The following is a 19,574-nucleotide window of genomic DNA, read 5'->3' on the forward strand; positions in this document are numbered from 1 at the left end:
AAAACCCCTTTCTACTATAGAATATAATTTCCAGCGTTGTAAGCACAAGTATGGCTATCAGGCCCCAATGATGCGGTTCATTTATTCATTATATTTTTGTGAAGTTTTTAACTTGTATTCATGCAGAAACATGGAGTGTTATCTTTAAATGATATAAAATGTTGCCGTTAGCCTTTTTTTTTTTTTTTTTTTTTTTTTTTTTTGAGAACTCTAAGGCACTACAAATAGACTGCATTCGGGCTGTGTCACCGTGACCACCAACCATTTTGAAATTCTAATAGCAGCTTCTCCTGGTGCTCACTGCAGCCTGGCTTCCCCCATAGCTTGCTGTTACAGGAACTCTAATCTCCATGATGGCAGTCCCTGGGCATTACCCCAGCTAGAAGACTTCACAGGCGTGCTTCGAACTGTTCTTTTCCTCTCATTCAAAATCGTCACAACCCAGGTCACCGGACCCCTGTGCCATGACAGCCCTTCTGAGCCTATAATCCTGCCTGTAGTCAGAACTGTATTTTACAGTGACTAGCAATTGAAACATCTCTCTTTCTGAGACTCCAGTTGATGCCATTAAATATTAAATTGGCAAAGGCATTGCAAACTTTTAACTTATCTTAGCCAGGCTTCATAAGGTTTCAGGATTTCAAGGACATTCTTGGCTACAGAGGGAAACCAAGACCAGACCGGGCTACAATAGAGTCTGTATCCAAAAAGAAGAAGAAAATAAAACAAAACAAAATAACCCAATAGCACATCTTAATGACATGTGCTTTCTGCATCCTCTTGTTTGTTGCCTTTGATGAGCCCTTCGGGCATGTTTTTAGTGATACTCGCCTTCTTTTCCTCTTCAAAGCTCAATTAAAAATTGTAAACTTTGGGGGCTGGAGAGACGGCTCAGTGATTAAGAGCACTGGTTGCTCTACCAGACAAACCGGGTTCAAGTCCCAGAACCCACGTGGCATCCAACAACTGTCTGTGGCTCCAATTTAGGGGGAGAAGGGGAGATCTGCTGACCTCTTCTGGCCTCAATGGGCCATACATGTGGACAAAAGACCCATATACACAAAATAAGAGTTAAAAAATTTTAGAAAATAAATAATAATTTTAATTTTAAACATTAATCCTGAATTCTGGTATTATCTTTTATTGATATTCTCTCTTTGAATTAAAACATCTGGATCTGGGTAATTTTTTTCCCCCAGCTAAGTATTTTTCTGTGAGGTAGCCAGATCCATATCCCCTCCTCAACAGGAAACATTCCAGGTACCACAGAGACACTGCTGTTCCTGCTAAGGAAGGGCTTGTTAAAGGTTCTCCTTCAATACATTCTTGTGTTGTAAGTTCCTGCCTGTTTTAAGACTAGGATTCAATCTGTGTTGAAAGATAAGAGACCTTTTTCTGTGAAGTGGTAAATATGATTAATCAAAGAAAGTGCTTCTAGGCTAATCCCATTAGCAAGCAAAGATTTTGAATCTTTTCCTTGGAAGCATCTTCAACCAGATAACTGAATAAATTCTCCAACACTCCACTCCTGAACTTCTACCCAGGCTACAGCAGAAACTGCAAGCATATATATATATATTTCAAGTCTCCTTGAGTTTTTTGCCTTTGAGTCGTAGAACATCCTTACTGACTTATGTAAAAATGAGACTGGAGAGATGGCTCAAAGGTTAAGAGCACTGGCTGCTCTTGGGGAGGATCCAGGTTCAGTTTCCAGCACCTACGTGGTGACTCACAATCCCCTGTAACTCCAAGGATACAGGAGATCTGAAGTCTTCTGGCCTCTGTGGGCACCAGGCACACAAGTGGTGCACATACATAAACATAAGCAAACACTCATACACATCAAATCAAAACAAATATTTTCAGGGCAAGGTGATAAACACCTTTAATCTCAGCATGAAGGAGGCAGAGACAGATGGATCTCTGTGAGTTCTAGGCCAGTATCATCTACATAGGGAGTTGGAGGACAGCCATAGTTACATATTAAGAACCTATATCATACAAACAACTAAATAAAATAAGCATTAGATCACCAACAGGCACATTTAAAGATGTTGTTTGCTATGAGTTCTCTTTCATGTACCTTGGTTTGCTATTATGAAATCTGGCAAATTTCATTGTAAGAAGATCTGTTGAATTCTGAGGAGTCAAAACCCTTTTGCATCAGGTGAAATCTAGCAAGAAGTGGTATTTCTGTTGAGCTGGCTAACAAGAAGCTAACTGCTTGTTGGTGAACTGCATCAAAATAATCATGGGTAATTGCTATTAGAATATTCATCATGTTGGGGGGAATATGTTTACACAGATGATTAAACCTAACTTTAGAACTGCAGAAAAGCCTATGCTGAGAAGTAAGATGTGCAGAAATAGATAGCCCTGGTATAACACAAGAGCAACAAAGCATGATAAAAAGCAAACAGTTCTTTAAGCAGAGTTTACTTTGCTTCCTTCTATGACAGTGAGCATTTTCGTTTTCACTAGCTGTAGCTTTACAACCATAACAACAGCTAGAGATCCTCTGGAGCAGTGGTTCTCATCCCTCTGACATAGCTCCTCTTGTGGTGGTGACCCCCAACCATTAAATTATTTAGCTGCTACTTCATAGCTGTAATTTTGCTACTGTTATGAATCATAATGTAAATATCTGATATGCAGATTATTTGATATGTGACTCCAAAGGGGTCTTGACCCACAGGTTGAGAACTGTAGTTGTAGAGTAACTACATGCTACACTCTGGGGTTAGGAGGCTCCAGGTCAGTTTATTTTTATTAATGGCTATGCCCTAATACATTACTTAGTTCTTTTATATTACTCTGATTACAACAATATTTTGCTACAAATCCCTTTCATGGCCTCCAGAATTTTTATAGAATAAAGTAAAAGTGATTTAAATGAAATTGCTGTTCTAAACAATCAGGCTAGAAATCTCATGAGGAGCTGGGCGGTGGTGACACATGCCTTTAATCCCAGCACTCGGGAGGCAGAGTGTGAGTTTGAGGCCAGCCTGGGCTACAGAGTGAGTTCCAGGACAGGCTCCAAAGCTACACAGAGAAACCCTGTCTCAAAAAGCAAAAAGAAAAGAAAAAGAAAGAAAGAAAGAAAGAAAGAAAGAAAGAAAGAAAGAAAGAAAGAAAGAAAGAAAGAAAGACAGGAAGGAAGGAAGGAAGGAAGGAAGGAAGGAAGGAAGGAAGGAAGAAAGAAAGGTCATGGGGAGAGGCTGGCTGGGCTGACAGGATGGCAGGATAACATTGTCTCACTTAACTCACATTTTCCAAAGCTCATTCCTCAGCATTGCAAATACACAAACTTTACTTCTGTAAAGATGCTCCACATGGATCCCACTAGGGGCTAATGCAGGGCACAACAGGACACTATGCAATCTGTAATCCCGATCTAACAATCACAGGGACTAACAACTCTATGTACTCAACATTTTTCTTCCCGTTACTGTCTTCAGTTCAGCAAACATTTATTAAGCACCTAGGGTACCTGGCAGTTTGATTCAGGGGATATTTTGTACATTAAAACAACTACAGTTGTGGCATCATTGAACTGTAATAGAAACACTATTTTTTCAGAGCAAATTGCCTTGTCAATTTTTGCCTTGACCCATGTTCTGAAGTTGTCTTTTCTGATGTCAGCTTGAGCCATTTTGCAAAGACTGGTAAACCAGCTTCCTGACAGCATTATACAAGGGGGATTATCCAGTAGTCATGGTCACAAACCCACTCTGATTCTTTGTAGGAATCCCATGCCTCTCTGAACAGGTATACAGATGATCACATGCAAGGCATTTGTGTTTCCTGCTATTAGGTTCTTCTATCAAGGAGGAACATAAACATTTAGAATCTTTTAGGATCTTCTTCAGTGAGGTTGGGCAGATAGGTCACCAAATACTGCCCATTACCTAATATCAAGATGTTACTAATGCAAATTTGTGAAAAGTAGAGCCAGTTGAAGGTAGCATGCCCCATTTTCTCACATCACTAGTATAACATGTAACTTCCCCTTCTGTACCTTACTCTGGTCATGTAGGTTGACCTAGGCTTTGGCTTGTTGGCAAGCTTTTCCAGTCTTCCTTCTCAAATTTTGTTTGGGCCAGTTGGAGAAATCAGACCTTTCTTCTTCTGTTCTCCTGAAATCCAAGAGAAGCAGTTGCATACACTTTCTCCTCTCTCCTACTGCTCTCAGTTAGTCATTCCCCATCAGTCCCTTCACCACCCAGCATACACAGCGTTCCTTAAATGCCCAGCATCTGCCTCTCACTCTTTCCCTCAAACACAGATGTGTCCAAAGTCTCAATGATCTTCCTGACCACTTGAAGTCCCTTTCCATATCTGAGCCTCTTTATTTTTGGTGACCTTCACCACCATTCTACTCTATCGGCACGTAGCCAGACACGAAATTTTGTCAACATCTGCAACAACTCTACATCTAATACACATTGTATTAGTAAGTTGTCATGCTCTGTTTAAACCCTGAAGCTGTCTGTAGAGATGTGGTTGCCTACCTGCTACCTTAAGACACAAGTATGCTTACCTTAAAATATCCTCCAAGCCCCCTGATGGGGATGGGCTGAATGCACCATCATTCCTTCGCCGGTGAAAAGGAAACAGGAGAGCTGAAAAATAATACAGGCATGAACACACTATTTCCTTGAGAACAGATGGAGTGATTTGAGTTTTTGAATTACATTGGAGTAAAAACATTGTGTCCTTGAGCACAGCTAGGAGGTAAGGAAGTGATTTGAAGTCTCCTTCTCGAATCGAAAGCCTCAGCTACTGCTATCTGGTGACATAAAAATACATGTGGTGGGAATGGTGCATCGCAAGTCTCACCCAGAATCTCTCTGTGGATCCAAGGCTCTAGCTGATGGTTTTATTTCAGTTTCTCCAGGCCACTTTTGTAGGATGATGTAAGTGTCTGATTGCTGTTTTATTCATGGACTCTTACTTGCTATAGCCTTAACAAATTAACTCATTCAAAACCAAAAGCACAACTATGGAGGATCATTCTCTGTATGGACATCTAAGATAACACATTCAGATAATTGATACCCTGTGTGGTGGTTTGAATGTAATTAGCCCCATAATCCCATAATCTCATAGGGAGTGGCACTATTAGGGAGTGTAGCTTTGTTGGAGGAAGTGTGTCACTGTGGGGTTGGTAGCTTTGAGGTTTCATATACTCAGGGTACTGCCCAGTGTGTCAGTCTTCCTGTTGCCCGCAAGATGTAGGACTATTTCTCCAGCACCACGCCTGCCTGCATGCCACCATGCACCATGATGGACTGAACCTCTGAACTGTATGTGAGCCAATGCAATTAAATTTTTCCTTTATAAGAGTTACCATGGTCAGCTACTGTGTCTTTTCACAGAAATAAAAACCTAACTAAGATACCCTGGATGAACAACCTCCGGCCATCTGTATTCATCACTGACATACTACCTGCTCCATTCTCACAAGACGTCTAAACTCTGGATCTTTCTTTTCTTCCCATCTTAGCTAGCCTTTTGTTTTTATTTCTTTCTCTATGCACCATTTATCACATCCTCATAGCCTCTATTTCTTTCTTTCTCTCCCTCCTTCCCATCCTAATCTAAAACTGGATCCATGTAGGTATTTGACTTTTCGTGTCTGGGTTATGAAGGATCACTGTGTGACTTAGTTACTTTTCTATTGCTGTGATAAGATCTCACAACCAAAGCAATTTATAAAAAGTTTATTGAGGGTTTGCTTAAAGTTCCAGAGGGTTAGAGCCCATGTCTGTCACAGCAAGGAGCATGGCTGGCAGGCAGGCACAGCTCTGGAGCAGTAGCTGAGAGCTCACATCTGATCCACAAACACGAGAGAGAGAAAGAGAGAGACAGAAACTGGGAATGGCCTAGGCTATTGAAACTCAAAGCCCTCCTCCAGTGACATACCTTCTCCAACAAAGCCACACCCTCTAATCCTTCCTAAACAGATCTGACAGCTGGAGACCAAGCATCAAACATATGAGGGACCATTCTCATTCAAACACCACTGTGTAGAAAGTCATAATTTGTGTGCGTTGATGGCACAAAAGTTAATGCCCTCTTAACTTCAGTGTCATATAGTACTAATCTGGTAATCCAAGTTAACCTTTGGCTCTCAGATATGGTACAGACTTTCTCCTTTCTCCATCTTTAACTTTGATGTTTCTTTATTCATTCTCATATTCTGTGTTACAGATAAAAGTAAGCTTTGGGCTGGGTGGTGGTGGCGCACGCCTTTAATCCCAGCACTCGGAAGGCAGAAGCAGGCAGATCTCTGTGAGTTTGAGGCCAGCCTGGTCTCCAAAGCGAGTTCCAGGAAAGGTGCAAAGCTACACGGAGAAACCCTGTCTCGAAAAACAAAAAACAAAAAAAAAAAAAGTAAGCATTGGCTAAGGATTCCCCCTCTGCTTCTTACCACCAAGCCAGCAAATTTATACATAGCTACACCTACCCTTTTTCTCCTCCTATAGGCAAAATGCAGTATGAATCCGACTGTAGGTTAGGTGAAAATCCCCCCGAAGGTCTGTATGGAAAAGGTAGGCCTAGGGTAACAGTTTCAGGAGGTGCTGTGGTTCTTTGAGGGGGAGTCTCAAGGAAACAGTGTCCCTCTAGATATAACAGGACTGTTGCACATGTAAACTCACAGAGACTGTAACAGGATGCACAAGACCCACAAAGGTTCAAGCTAGATAGAGTCCCAGTGCTGAAAGGGGGAAGTAGACATGGCTCCTACCCTTAACCAAGAAGCTATCTACAATTGATACCTCCTGGCAAAGGAAGTCACATGCTGTATTAATCACACATCAGGTCATGCCCCAGGGCTGGGAGTAGTTGACTAATTTAATGGTACTTTGAGTTTTTCTGTCTCATTTTGCTTTGTTTGGAGATTTTTTTTTTTTTTGTCTTGTTGGTCTTTTGCTTGTTTATTTTTGTTTCTGTTACTTTTTTTATTTTGTTTTGTGTCTGTATTTCTTGTTTTTGTTCTTGTCTTTTATTTGTTTTTCTTTAGAGGGAGGGGAAGGGTGTGGAGTTGGGTGGCTGGGGAGGTGGGAAGGATCTAGGGAAAGTTGGTAGAGGGGGAAAGTATGATCAGAATATTTTTTCAATAAAAAGTAGGAAAGGAATGAGGTGGTAATCCATCTTTGTGACCATCTTAGGTCTTTGGGAACACACTCAAAGTTCACTGTGGGCACCTGATAGGATGAATGGCACTGGTGGCAGTGCTGGTTACTGGTGGAAAAGTCACGAGCCACGGCCACAACTACCAGAGTTACAGAGAGCTTTATTAGAAGGAGGGGAGGGAGAAGAGCCAGGCCTGGGGGGAGGGAGAGATGGTGGGAGCGGAGCAGAGAGCAGAGAGGGAACAGAGAGAGAGCAAAGAGAGAGAGGGTGGGGTTCTGCATTCAGCTTTTTAAGGCACAGACTGCATGACCACATGGCAAATATGTAGTTGCCAGCTACCCCTGATGATGTAAGATGCAAGACACCAGGGAGTGAGGGCAGGATCCTAACATTCCAAACTTTTTGCTTATTATAAAAAGTGAGTGAATAGGAATAGGGGCACCATTTCTCCCAGAAAAACTGCTTCCAGCTGACTTGATGGGCATCAGTTGGCTCTTAAGGGGTAGGGAAGGGGATGTTCTGAGGTAGACAGGCTTCCTGGGATGATGGGCTGTCCTGCTGCCCTGGAGCCTTCCATCCCTCTTGGCTTGGCACTCTGGCTGCCCCTGTGTCTGACAGGATGCTGGTGATACAGGAAAAGCCTGAAGTAGATCCTACATGTCCAGATGAATTTAAGCTGGTTTCTGGAGCTTGGGAAAAAATTTGAACATGTTAAGAAGCAGCCATGAGACAATTAGTGACCATTGGTAGCGTTTAGTACTCTGTTTATATTGGTTAGTGTTAATGAGAGAGACAGAGAAATTGGAACATGTTTTTAAGCTTTACAACAGACAAGTTATTTTAAGGCACCTGTTTTCTTTACTAGTTTATCATCCAGGAGACACAGGTGATCAATTGTTGAGAGCATTTAACAGTAATAGATGGTTATATTAAAGTCTGTTATTGTAGAACCCAGACACTTTGGGGTCTGGGGATGTAAATACCTTTTAGCTGTTAACAGTTTCTTACTTGATGATTCCTGGACTCCAGTTCTGTGGTGATCCTGTATTATTAGCAGAGAATTAGAAGAGGGAACTGGGAAGAGAAAAGCTTGTGGTGCATGAGAACTTTTTTTTTTTTTTAAATTACATTAAGTAACTCTGAAAGTATAATTAAATCTGGTGAGGTGGGTAAGGCTGTCCCTCTACCCTGACAATAGGGAAATAAGGAGAAAGGTGAAACGCCAAAATTCCCAGCACCAGGTTAGTGTCTGGTATCCAGAAGGAAGGAAATGGATCGCTTCCATGCTGCATTCTGTGTTCCGAGCTTATGGCCAAGCCTAGGTCTGCTGGAGGTCTGTCTATTCCCCTGCCTCTTGGTGCCAGGGGCAGTCAGCTGACTGGTTGTCTTTCTAGGTGGCACTTTGAACAGGGCTCTATTGATGGCCTGGCAGGGCACGCACTAGCCCACATGACCTCCCCCCCTCCTGCACTTAAAATAGGGACCCAGTGGCTTTTGGGAGCCAGCGTGTGCCAGCACTTGACAATTTTGTTCTCAGACTTTTTTCATCCCTCCCCTGGTATGCCTTAAATGCCATAGCTGAAACTTCCACCTGTGGGGTCAGGAGCCTTGCTCTCCAGATGCTTAAATTTTAGCTCTATGTTGTGGAGGTCTGGGGGGACAAGAGATGGGTGTCCTGAATTTTTTTTTTTTTTTTTTTTTTTTTTTTTTGGTGTCTGCTGGCTTGAGGACAGCTTTAGGAAGACCTGCCAGGAGGCAGGGTGTGAACCGATCGTAAACTTATTTGCATGTATTCTAGCGGGCTTTCAGACCCTTCCACGTTTCTCAGGACAGCTTGAGAATGAGTGGGAGGAATTAAGATGAGAGCCCGACCCTGGAGAGCCTGCCCAGTACCAGAGAGCCGAGAGCAGAAGTCAGAGAGACAGAAGTGGTTGCCCGTGGCAGGGAAAGAATCAGAAGTGGGGAGGGAGAAGGGTTCAGAGCTTCGGTAGAAAGCTTGGGGACAAGGTAACTCTTCATTTTCCCATTCGCTGCCCAAAGTTAGATAATTCCCATGAAATATCAGGGTTGAAATGGCCAGTTTTACTGGTATATGCCCCTATGTCCCATGGCTGCAGCTCTCAGAAAAATAAAAAGTTAAAATAACAAAAGGGATCCCAGGCTCCTATCACAAGTATACTTGAGAATAGGCAGTCTGCGAATCGGCTTTAGCAATACAAATTACCGGAACTGTCATCAGAATAAGGGTAAGGGCTGAGGCATGTTGGCTGGACAGCATCCTATACTTCGTCAATATAGAATGTGTCGTGGTACGCAGGCAAGGACCCCCCAAGGGTCGGACAAGGTAATATAACTCAGGCTGTAGCTGCAGGAAATGGTGGGGGACTCACATGTGTGGGGGGAGACAAGGCGGTGGCGGCAGGAGATGTGGCAGTGGGAGCAGTCCCGACTCAGTTCCGCGGTGGCGGCGGTGGCAGTGGCTATGTGAAAAAAACATAGTGGGCAGGGCAGTCGCAGGTCTTTGGTACAGGCTTTTGAACTCAGCCCTGGACACACAGTGCATGAAATTTTCTATCTGCATTCCGAGGTTGCTGCAAGCCACGGCACCGAATGATAGGCTGAATAGCGCTGGTGGAAGAGATGGTTACTGGCACAAAAGTCACGAGCCACGGCCAGGACTACCAGAGTTACAGAGAGAGGATAGTTAGAAGGAGGGGTAGGAGAGAGGAGAGCCAGGCCTGGGGGCGAGGGAGAGATGGTGGGTGCGAAGCAGAGAGCAAGAAGCAGAGAGGGAACAGAGCGAGAGCAGAGGTGGGGGGGGTCTGCATCTGGCTTTTTTTTTCCCCTTTCTTTTTTTGGAGCTGAGGATCAAACCCGGGGCCTTGCGCTCACCAGGCAAGTTCTCTATCACTGAGCTAAATCCCCAACTCCGCATCTGGGTTTAGGTGTCAGAATGGCTGAGTGGTCTAAGGCATCTGGCTTTTTAAGGTGCAGAATGTGTGTCCCTGCGGCGGTACGTAGTTGCCAGCGCCACCTGATGATGTAAGATGCAAGACCTAACAGCACCCAGCCTCTCTCACAGACAATCTCTGTTTTAGGCTTATGATGTGACTATTTGCTTCAGCATGCTCACCCACTGTTCCCACTTGCCATTCTTACCAGGGGCTAAATAAGTGATGCCTACTGATTTGGGGTTTTAGAGTCCCCCAAACTGTGAGTTAGCTACACCAACACCAACACCAACAACCCTATTTCCTAAGTATCCTGCCTCAGATATTTTATTGTAGTAACAAAGCTGATTAACAAACCCACCTGTCTTCTGATATGTCACTCTGAGAGTGCTGTGTGCTTCCTTCTCCCTTTGTGCTTCGAGGAAGCACATGCTGTGTTCTGTTCTCGAGTACATGTGACAATGACCTCTCCACTTCTCCTTCTCAGCTTGTCCACATGTCCCAGTGCTATGATTTGGATGCTGGTAAGTGTGCTCCCCAAAGGTGCACGTCCTGGCCCCAGAGATTGGATCATCTGGGGCATAGAAGACATCATGGGACCACTACATCTCTCTGGCTTCCTGGTTTTTGAGGTAACAGACTCTTCTTCCCACATTTGTTCCTGCTATGGTTGATGCCATTTCCCATCTATGGCAGGGTACTCAGCAGAGCTCCATCAGTGCTGGTGGATCTTTAGAATTGTATGCTAACTGCATTAGTCAGAGTTCTCTAGAAGAACAGAACAAATAGAATGAATATATAATAAAAGGGGATTTATTAGATGAACTTACACCAGATGGTCTAGATAAGCCCAACAATGCTAATCTTTACATTATGAATCCATTAGCTGTTTAGTTTACAAGGCTGGATACTCAGAAGCTCAACACGGCACTGAAGGCCTTTGGATCCCCGAGCTACTCCTTTTCACTTCATGGACGAAGGCTGGAAAAGCTGTGTTCAGATGGCACTGGAGGCATCAGAACAGGATCACTGTCACAGATGAACGTACAGCAGAGGGTGACAAGCAGGCAAACATCAAAAGCTTTCCCCTCTGACTTTTTGCATCTAGGCTGCTACCAGAAGCGGCTGCTACCAGAAGGGGCTGCCCACGCCTCCACAGGCATGCCCAAGGGCTTGTTTCATGAGTGAGTCTAGATCCTGTCAAGCTGACAGTCAGTACTGAGTATCACACTAACTAGATTTCTTTTTTTCATATTCACCCTGCCCATAAGTACTCAGAGTCGTGGAAAGACAACAAATGTAACAAGTCTCTGGATATTATCCTTTCCCTTCTTTTGGAGTAGAAGCAATTAAAAAAAAAAAAAAAAGGAAAACAAAGTATCTCTCAGTTCAGAGATACTTATTTCTTTGACTTGCTAAGATGTTCACACTTGTCTGTGTTTCTTAATGTTGCAGGCCTGTTCACATGGGAAATTATTATGACTGAGAATTAAGATACTATAAAGAGTCCTATTATTCAGCATTATGTTCATCTTTAAAATTATATAATAAATGAGTGTATAGTTTAAGGAATAATTATTGTGCCCATCATTCACATCAAGGAAATAATTCCATTGTCCACATTCCTCCTAAATGGACCATCCCATCCTTCTAGAGGTGACCACCATAGTGAAGTCTTAATAGTGATCAGGTTTTCTTTGAGGGTCCAGATTTTTCTTTCCTCTTCACCCTCTTTCTCTTCTCTACCCTGCTCTGCATGCTAGGGGTCTAGATTTGTAGGACTCCTCTCTGTACCTGCTCTGGTGTGGGCTTCCAGTAAATTCAGTTGATATAGATCTCAGAAAGAGCTAAATGAGACAGGGAACTTTTCAGCCTGGTTTCCTTCCCTAAAGAGCTCCCAGAGGTCAGTCCAGAGGTCAGCTGGTTGACTTTGTCATGAACTGATACAATCAGGGGCTTCCAGTAAAGAGAACTAGGTATATGAGGGAGAGAAAAAGATTGTTTAAAGAAATTGGTCCATGAAACTGGGAAGACTTGATGAATTCAAAGCCAATAGAGTAGCATGGTGGGAAGCATGGCAGCACACAGGCAGACATGGTGATGGGGAGGAGCTGAGAGCTCTACATCTGGAACTGCAGGCAGCAGGAAGAGTGAGTGAGCTGCTGAGCCTGGCTTGAGCTTCTCAAACCTCAAAGCCCACCCCAGTGACACATTTCCTTCAACAAGGCCACACCTCCTAATAGTTCCACTCCCTATGAGCCTGTGGGGGTCATTTTCATTTAAACTACCACAACTGTTAAGCTTTGACCTCAAAGGCAGTTTGTTGCATGAATCCTAAATGCTCTTGTAATAAAAACCCAGAGCCAGATATCAGAGAAGCAGGGCAAGCCACAGCCACCATCTCTTACCTCACCAACTCCTCAGCCTGAGATTGTTCTTGTCTCCTCCCACCTTATGTTCCTTTATCTGCCCAGCCATGTCACTTCCTATTTTCAACCTTCCTAGTGCTGAGATTAAAGGTGTGTAATCTCAAGTGCTGGAATTAAAGGTGTGTGCCACCACTGCCAGGCTCTGTTTCTTTTTTAGACTGGATTAATCTCATGTAGCTCAGCCTGGCCTTGAACTCACAGAGATCCAAATGGATCTCTGCCTCTGCCTCCTGAGTGCTAGGATTAAAGGTGTGTGCCACCACTGCCTGGCCTCTATGTTTAATCTAGTGGCTTGTTCTGTCCTCTGATCTCCAAGCAAATTTTGTTTGTTCAAAATACCACCACAGCAGCTTGCTGACAGAATTCCTTCTTGCTTGGGGGAGATTAATCTTTAGACATTTAGGTCTTCAATTAATTGGATGAGACCCACCCATATCTAGAAGGGTAATATGCTCTACTCAAATTCCATCAGTTTAAATGTTAATCTCCTATTTTTAAAAAAAAATGGTACCTACACAGAAACTCTGAGATTAATGTTTGACCAGATATATGGATACCATTACCTAGGCAAGTTGATGCATAACATTAACCATGGTACAGACCAAAGGCAACTGAAACTCTATATTGTCTTGTCATGTTCCACATGGTAAGACTTGTCTTTGGTCATATGGACATTTCCTCCTTAGCTATTAAATGGTATTATTAAGGGAAAATTTAATGAAGATGTACTCTTGATACCAAGTCTTACACATATATGTGTGTAAAAGATATTGACTGTTTGAACAATTGTCTCAGAGTTTCTTCTTAGCTAAGACTGAGAAGTAGAAAATAATTTCTAAGACAAACATTAGGCAGTAAAATTAAATTTGCTTGTTAAAAACAGAGCTAACCTGGAGACAATCAGCTTAATTTACTGCTGGAGTAGAAAGCAGAGCATTTTCTTGAGGTCCCCTGTCCCTTCAGGAAGTATCTGTGTGCACTCTTATTCAGGATGGCCTTGCAGCTAAAGGAAATTGGACCATCTGCCACTCATCAGTCTAAACAAAGGTCTAGGGACTTGAAGAACACCATCATTCAAATGAAGAGGAACCTGCCTAAAGAACAGGGAAAACCTTTATCAGCTATACACCTAACAAGGGTTTAGTATCTAAAATATACAAAGAATGCAAAAATTAAACAACAAGAAAACAACCTAATTAAAATATGAGCATAGAACAGAGAGTTCTCAAAAGAAGGAATACAAATGACAAGAACTATTTTTTAATTCTTCAACATTCTTAGCCCTCAGCAGAAAGCAAATGAAAGGTTTGGCGACCCTAGTCAGAATGGCCAAGATCAGTAAAGCAAGTGACACAAACAGACCAGGGACTGCTGGTGCGGGTAGAAATGGGTGCAGCCACAGCGTGGAATTTCCTCAGAGGACTAGATAGATCTGCTATAACACCCAGAAACACCACTCTGGGCATATTCATGAAGAACTGCATATTGTGCTAAAGAGATGCTTGTGTATTCATGTTCTTTACTACTAGGTTCATGATAGCCAGAAAATGACAACAGCCTGGATGCCATCAACAGATGAATGGATTATAAAAATGTGGTTCGTGTACACAATAGATTATTACTTAGCTATTAAGAAAAATGAAATTTTCAGGTAAATGGCTGGAGCTATAAATAATTATTCCTAGTGGGGCCACTCAGACCCAGAAAGACTGCATGTTTGCCCTTGTATGTGGATGTTGGCTTTGAATCTTTAGACACATGTGTTTAAATTGGAGTACTCATAGAAAACAGGAAACTAATTATGGGCTGAGGGAATTTCAAGGAAATGGAGATAGAATGCAGCTGGTGTGAAGAGAAAAGGGGGTGTAATAGAATAGGAAGATTCAATAGAAGGTCAGGGAAGAGGAGGGACCGTGGAGGATGATAACTAACACTACAAAGCTCTGAAAACTTCACAGTATCTTCCTAAATACACAATACACACACACACACACACACACACACACACACACACACGATGTACACATACACATATATACACATACACACACATACACACATATACACATATATACATGCACATACATATATACATATACACACATATATGCATATATACATATACATACAAACATATATGTACACACACATATATACATATCACATACATATATGCATACACATATACATGTATACACATATACATGTATACACACATATATATACATATACACACTACCCACATATATACGTGCATATACACACATACATATATACATATACACACATGTAGTTGGAGATCTTCTCTCCAGGTGCCACCAAGTCCCCATGGTCCCACAACCCATGTATAAAATAATCAATCAGATGCATATATTACTTATAAACTGTATGGCCGTGGCAGGCTTCTTGTTATCTACTTCTTCTATCTTAAATTAACCCATCTCTATTAATCTATAACTTGCCACGTGGCTCATGGCTTACCAGTACCTTATATCTCACTTGTCATGGCGGCGACTGGCAGCTCTCTCCGCCTCTGCCTTCCCCTTCCCGGACATCTCTTCTCTGTTTGTCCCACCTATACTTCCTGCCTGGCTACTGGCCAATCAGTGTTTTATTTTAACCAATCAAAGCAACACATTTGACATACTTGAACATCCCACAGCACTTCCCCTTGTATATAGTCTTGAATTAGGTTAGAACCTTCTTATTTAGACAAAAGGGGGAGATGTAGTGGGTAGCCATTCTAGCTTTGACCTGGAAGTTCCAACCCCCATTGAGGCTTTGGTAATGGTCACGCCTACAAGGCGGGGCTGAGAGAGGACATTGAAGACCAGAGTTCCAGATGCCGGGGCTCTGTTGTTTCCAGGACCCTGGACACTGGAGGTAAACTGAGCAGAGTTCTCCAGAGAACACCTCCAGACTGAGCCTTACCTTTCCCAGACAGTGCAACCTACCTATCCCTTCATTTGTAAGTTACACCACTAAATAAACCTCCCTTTTAACTATGTGGAGTGGCCTTAATAATTTCACCAATACACACACACATATATAAAAGGGTTTATTTATGTTACGTTATAGCATGAAAACAATGCCTGCCCCAGACAACATGGGCTCTCAAATTAAAAACCCAATGCCTAGACTTAGTCACAACAAGATCTTACAACTTGAATTAACCTGCTTCTGTTAGTCTATGTTCTGCCATGTGGCTCGTCAGCTTTCCTCCATAATGTAAGTCTGTGTCCCTCTACGTTTAATGGTGTCTCTCACTTCTCTTCTTCCCAGAGTTCCCATCTTTCCCAAGAAGTCCCATCTATTCTCTCCTGCCTATCTATTGGCCATTCATCTCTTTATTAAACCAATCAGGTGCCTTAGGCAGGCAAAATAAAACAGCAACATATCTTTACACAGTTGCTCAAATATCCTGGAATACCTTCTAAAACTTGACACTAAGACTCTAATTCTGAAGATACTACATACCTGAGTTATAGGACAAGGAGAAATAAACCCATACTGACCCAGAAACTTAATCCCTACTGAATAACTTTCACAATTCTGCAAAGTTCTATACATACTACCAGGGCAGAAACATAGTCAGCTATTTTACTCAGTTGTGAACCTGGCGAGCTACAATAGCAACTGATCTAGCAAGATATGGTCACTGGTAGCATGAGTGCTATGGGAATAAGCAGCCACTTTCTGCTTGGATTTAAATCCTGCTACACAAGATAGAACCCATGCTTTGTACAGTTAACTGGACCAAAAGTCTGTGGCTGGCTAGGTCATAGGCCCTAAAGGAGAACATATTACTGTTATTCTGCTAAATGAACATAGTGATAACTGACCCTTAAGTTCTTATCTTTATACCCATAGACTAGTGTATATCTCAACCCTTATCACAGAAGCTTCCTACAGGTCACAACAGGTCAACATACAGAGACTAAGATGCTCAGCTCTAAATGGGACATCTGTATCAAACTCCTTCCACTGAGCTTCAGGGATAATTTTGGAAGTGGGGGTGGAAAGATTGTAAGAGTCAGATGTAACACAAATTGCTAAATGGTCTTATTAATAATAATAAAAAACAACAACAACAAAAAACAAGATCCAGACATTGAGGTAAAAGCTGAAAGATCAGAGAGGCAGAAAGCAAGCCACTAGTTCTTACCCCTATGAAATCATCCACCAAGAGAGAGCAACCTCCTCTTTCCACCCACCTTATCATTTCCTATCTCTGTCTAGCTCTATCTATTCCTGTCCAGACCTCCAGACCTCTATGGTTAACTAGTGGCTAGCTCCTTCTTCTGATTTTCAGGCAAGCTTTGTTTGTTAGGGCACAAATAAAATATCACTACAGTCAGAGGACCTAGAAGTCAGTAGAAAATAGTATTCTTGAACCTTGACACTATAGGGACATACATGAACCCATAGCAGTTAGGACTGTGTGCACATGAGTTGTACAAACTCAAGCCAGTTAAAATCTCAGCATAGATGGGGAAGAAAATCATCAAGTCATACCCCTGTCTGAGGAGCTATTGGCAACTGATGGCTACTACGGAGGAAGAGTCTGTTTTCTTCAGAGATGTAGTTCCTGAGAGGCTGTCTGTGTTCCAGTGGATAGTTCCATACCTGTGCGTGTACAGGCAGTACTAACTGGACTCTGTGGATGTGCGGAGAGAGAATATGAAGTTGGGAGGAAAAAGTGGGGGTGATAAGTGAAGAATTGGAGGGGAGGGAGTGGGGACATATTTGATCCAAACATATTCTATGCATACATGCACATTAAATAAAAATATTTTTAAAATAATACATAAAATTAGGAGTTTTTTTATGTTTCATTTTATTTTGCTATGCTCGGGGTAGAGCCCAGGGCCTCACCAGTGCTAAACAAATGTTTTACCACAGAGTTACATCCCCAGTCAACAACCATCTTTTAAACAACAAAGCTAATTGTTGATGAGGAGTTGATTTAATACAGATGATGCTTTATGATAAATCTTGAGGGAATGAATGAAGTCTGTAATATAACAGAGCAAGGTATTTAGTGCTCCCCAGTGAAGGTTCTTCATCTAGAAACAGGGGTGATCTGTGCTGAGCATGTTCAAATGTGTACACTGTTTAGTCGTCTTTCTCTTCTTCCTGGCCCTCTCCAGCTGGGGAAGATGGGTGGGAGTCTCCTAACGCCTTTGCATGTCAGTGAAAGGCCCGCTCCCAGAGGCATCCTGGGAGTGTGCCGCACACAGGAGGTTTCTGGGACCAGGACGTGGTCTAGCACTTGGTGGGTGCTTTGAGACGGGGTTGTTATTCTGGCATATAAGAAAACAGCCATTCTCGGTCTTCAAAGGGAATCAAGTTCTGCGTTAAAATGTTGACAACAACATAAAAATGTAAGTGTTTTTGTTTTGCCATGTTTTCAAATGTGCTAATTTTATTTTTTCATGCCTTTTATCTCTTAGAAAGATGTGAGCCTTTTTTGGTTTTTCTTCTACCTACTAAATTTATTTACTCAAAGCAAATTCTAAGTTCTCCCTTGAGAGAATCATGGTATTATGATATGGAATTATTAGCATAATTTAAAATGAAACAAGCTATTGAGAAATGTTTTAAGGAGTTAAATACAGTTCATGTGGTGGTTGAATGAGTGTACCCTCCTACCTCATGCTCATACATTGCAGGCCTGCTCACCAGTCGATGAACCGTTTAGGAGGTGTGGCCTTGTTGGAGGAGGTGTGTCACTAGAGGTAGGATTTGAGGATTCAACAGTGCAAAAAAAGCTGTGTGTATGTGTGTGTGTGTGTGTGTGTGTGTGTGTGTGTGTGTGTGCATGCAAGCGTGTGAGCTTGTCTGCATGTTACCTGCGGATCAGGATGTAAAGCTCTCAGCTACTGCTCCAGTACCATACCTGTCTGCTTCTTGCCTTGATGATCATGAACTAACCATCTGAAAATGTAAGCAAGCCTCCAAATAATGCTTTCTTTTATAAGAATTGCCTTGGTCAAGGTATCTTTTTAGCAACAGAACAGTGACTAAGACACTTCACTAATTTTAGTTCTCTACAGTAACATCAGGAGGCTTAGTAGGTAAGGATGCTTGCTGCTAAGCTGATGATCTGAATTCCATCCCTCAGACCAACAATGTGGAAAGAATGAAGGGACTCCCACAAGCTGTCTTTTGACCTCCACATGCACTCACTATGGCATGCATGAGACCACACACACACACACACACACACACACACACACACACACACACGTGTGTGTGTGTGTGTGCATGTGTAGATAAATAAATGTAGTTTAAAATTTCTTTGTCAGAAAAAAAAAAAAGGAAAAACTTGGCAGTGGTGGCACACACCTTTAATTCCAGCATACAGGTGGCAGAGACAGGAGGATCTTTGAGTTCAAGGACAGCCTGGTCTACAGAATGAGTTTCAGGACAGCCAGGGCTACACAGAGAAACCCTTTCTCAAAAACAAAAACAAAAAATTATTTGTAAAAAGGAATATCATGAAGGGTTTTAATCTACTCTCGGCTTTTTTTTTTTTTTTAAACAATACTGAATTAGAAATCTAGCTTTGCTCTGGCTATGTGTTCTTATCGAGGTGTAAAGCATGTGTAAGCTGCTGAGCTGTGAATGTTAATGTTGTTCAAAGGCTACATCTCAGGCAACTTTCACAAAGCAGCACTTTCTCAGCCTGAAAATATTTATTCACACTGATCTGACTCACAGGAATCTTCTAGCATATTTTCAAGCAACAAGAAAAGAAGCTCTTGTTATTTTTATGAAATTAATTACAGATTTTGGGGGGGATCTAATTTATAAATACTTTTCTTGGCAGCTGGTCCACTATTATTTTCTTTCTACAAAGAAGATGTTTCTTTGCCTGGCCGACAAGAGAGCATCACATACTTTGACTTAATTCAATTGGAATGAAGCTCAGGACCAAACGATAAACACTGCCAAAACAGTAATGCTTTGTGATGTTTTGTCCAGTTTTTAAAAACAATGGGGTAACATTTCCATTAAAACACTAAAGTTATTTTTGTTAGCACAGTTAATT

The 19,574-nt window shown here is 42.2% G+C and overlaps 1 protein-coding gene across 7 annotated transcripts in view; it reads right to left on the reverse strand.

The window, feature by feature from the left end:
• The window catches only part of Rfesd (Rieske Fe-S domain containing), a 78,451-nt gene that overhangs the window by 13,229 nt on the left and 45,648 nt on the right, over positions 1-19,574 (reverse strand). For 4 of the 7 annotated variants that reach the window (XM_036206841.1, XM_036206845.1, XM_036206843.1 and 1 more), the window contains 2 exons: positions 4,541-4,622; positions 3,158-4,136 (listed from right to left, as the gene is read on the reverse strand). In XM_036206841.1, the coding sequence (XP_036062734.1) occupies positions 4,043-4,136; positions 4,541-4,622 (176 nt within the window). In that variant the 3' untranslated portion in view covers positions 3,158-4,042. Of the gene's footprint in view, positions 1-3,157; positions 4,137-4,540; positions 4,623-10,909; positions 11,121-19,574 lie in introns of those variants that run through there. The other 3 variants (XM_036206842.1, XM_036206839.1, XM_036206848.1) reach the window with 2 other exon arrangements.

The sequence above is a fragment of the Onychomys torridus genome, chromosome 15 (genome assembly GCF_903995425.1).
Source record: "Onychomys torridus chromosome 15, mOncTor1.1, whole genome shotgun sequence".
In the NCBI taxonomy this organism is placed as follows: Eukaryota; Metazoa; Chordata; class Mammalia; order Rodentia; family Cricetidae; genus Onychomys; species Onychomys torridus.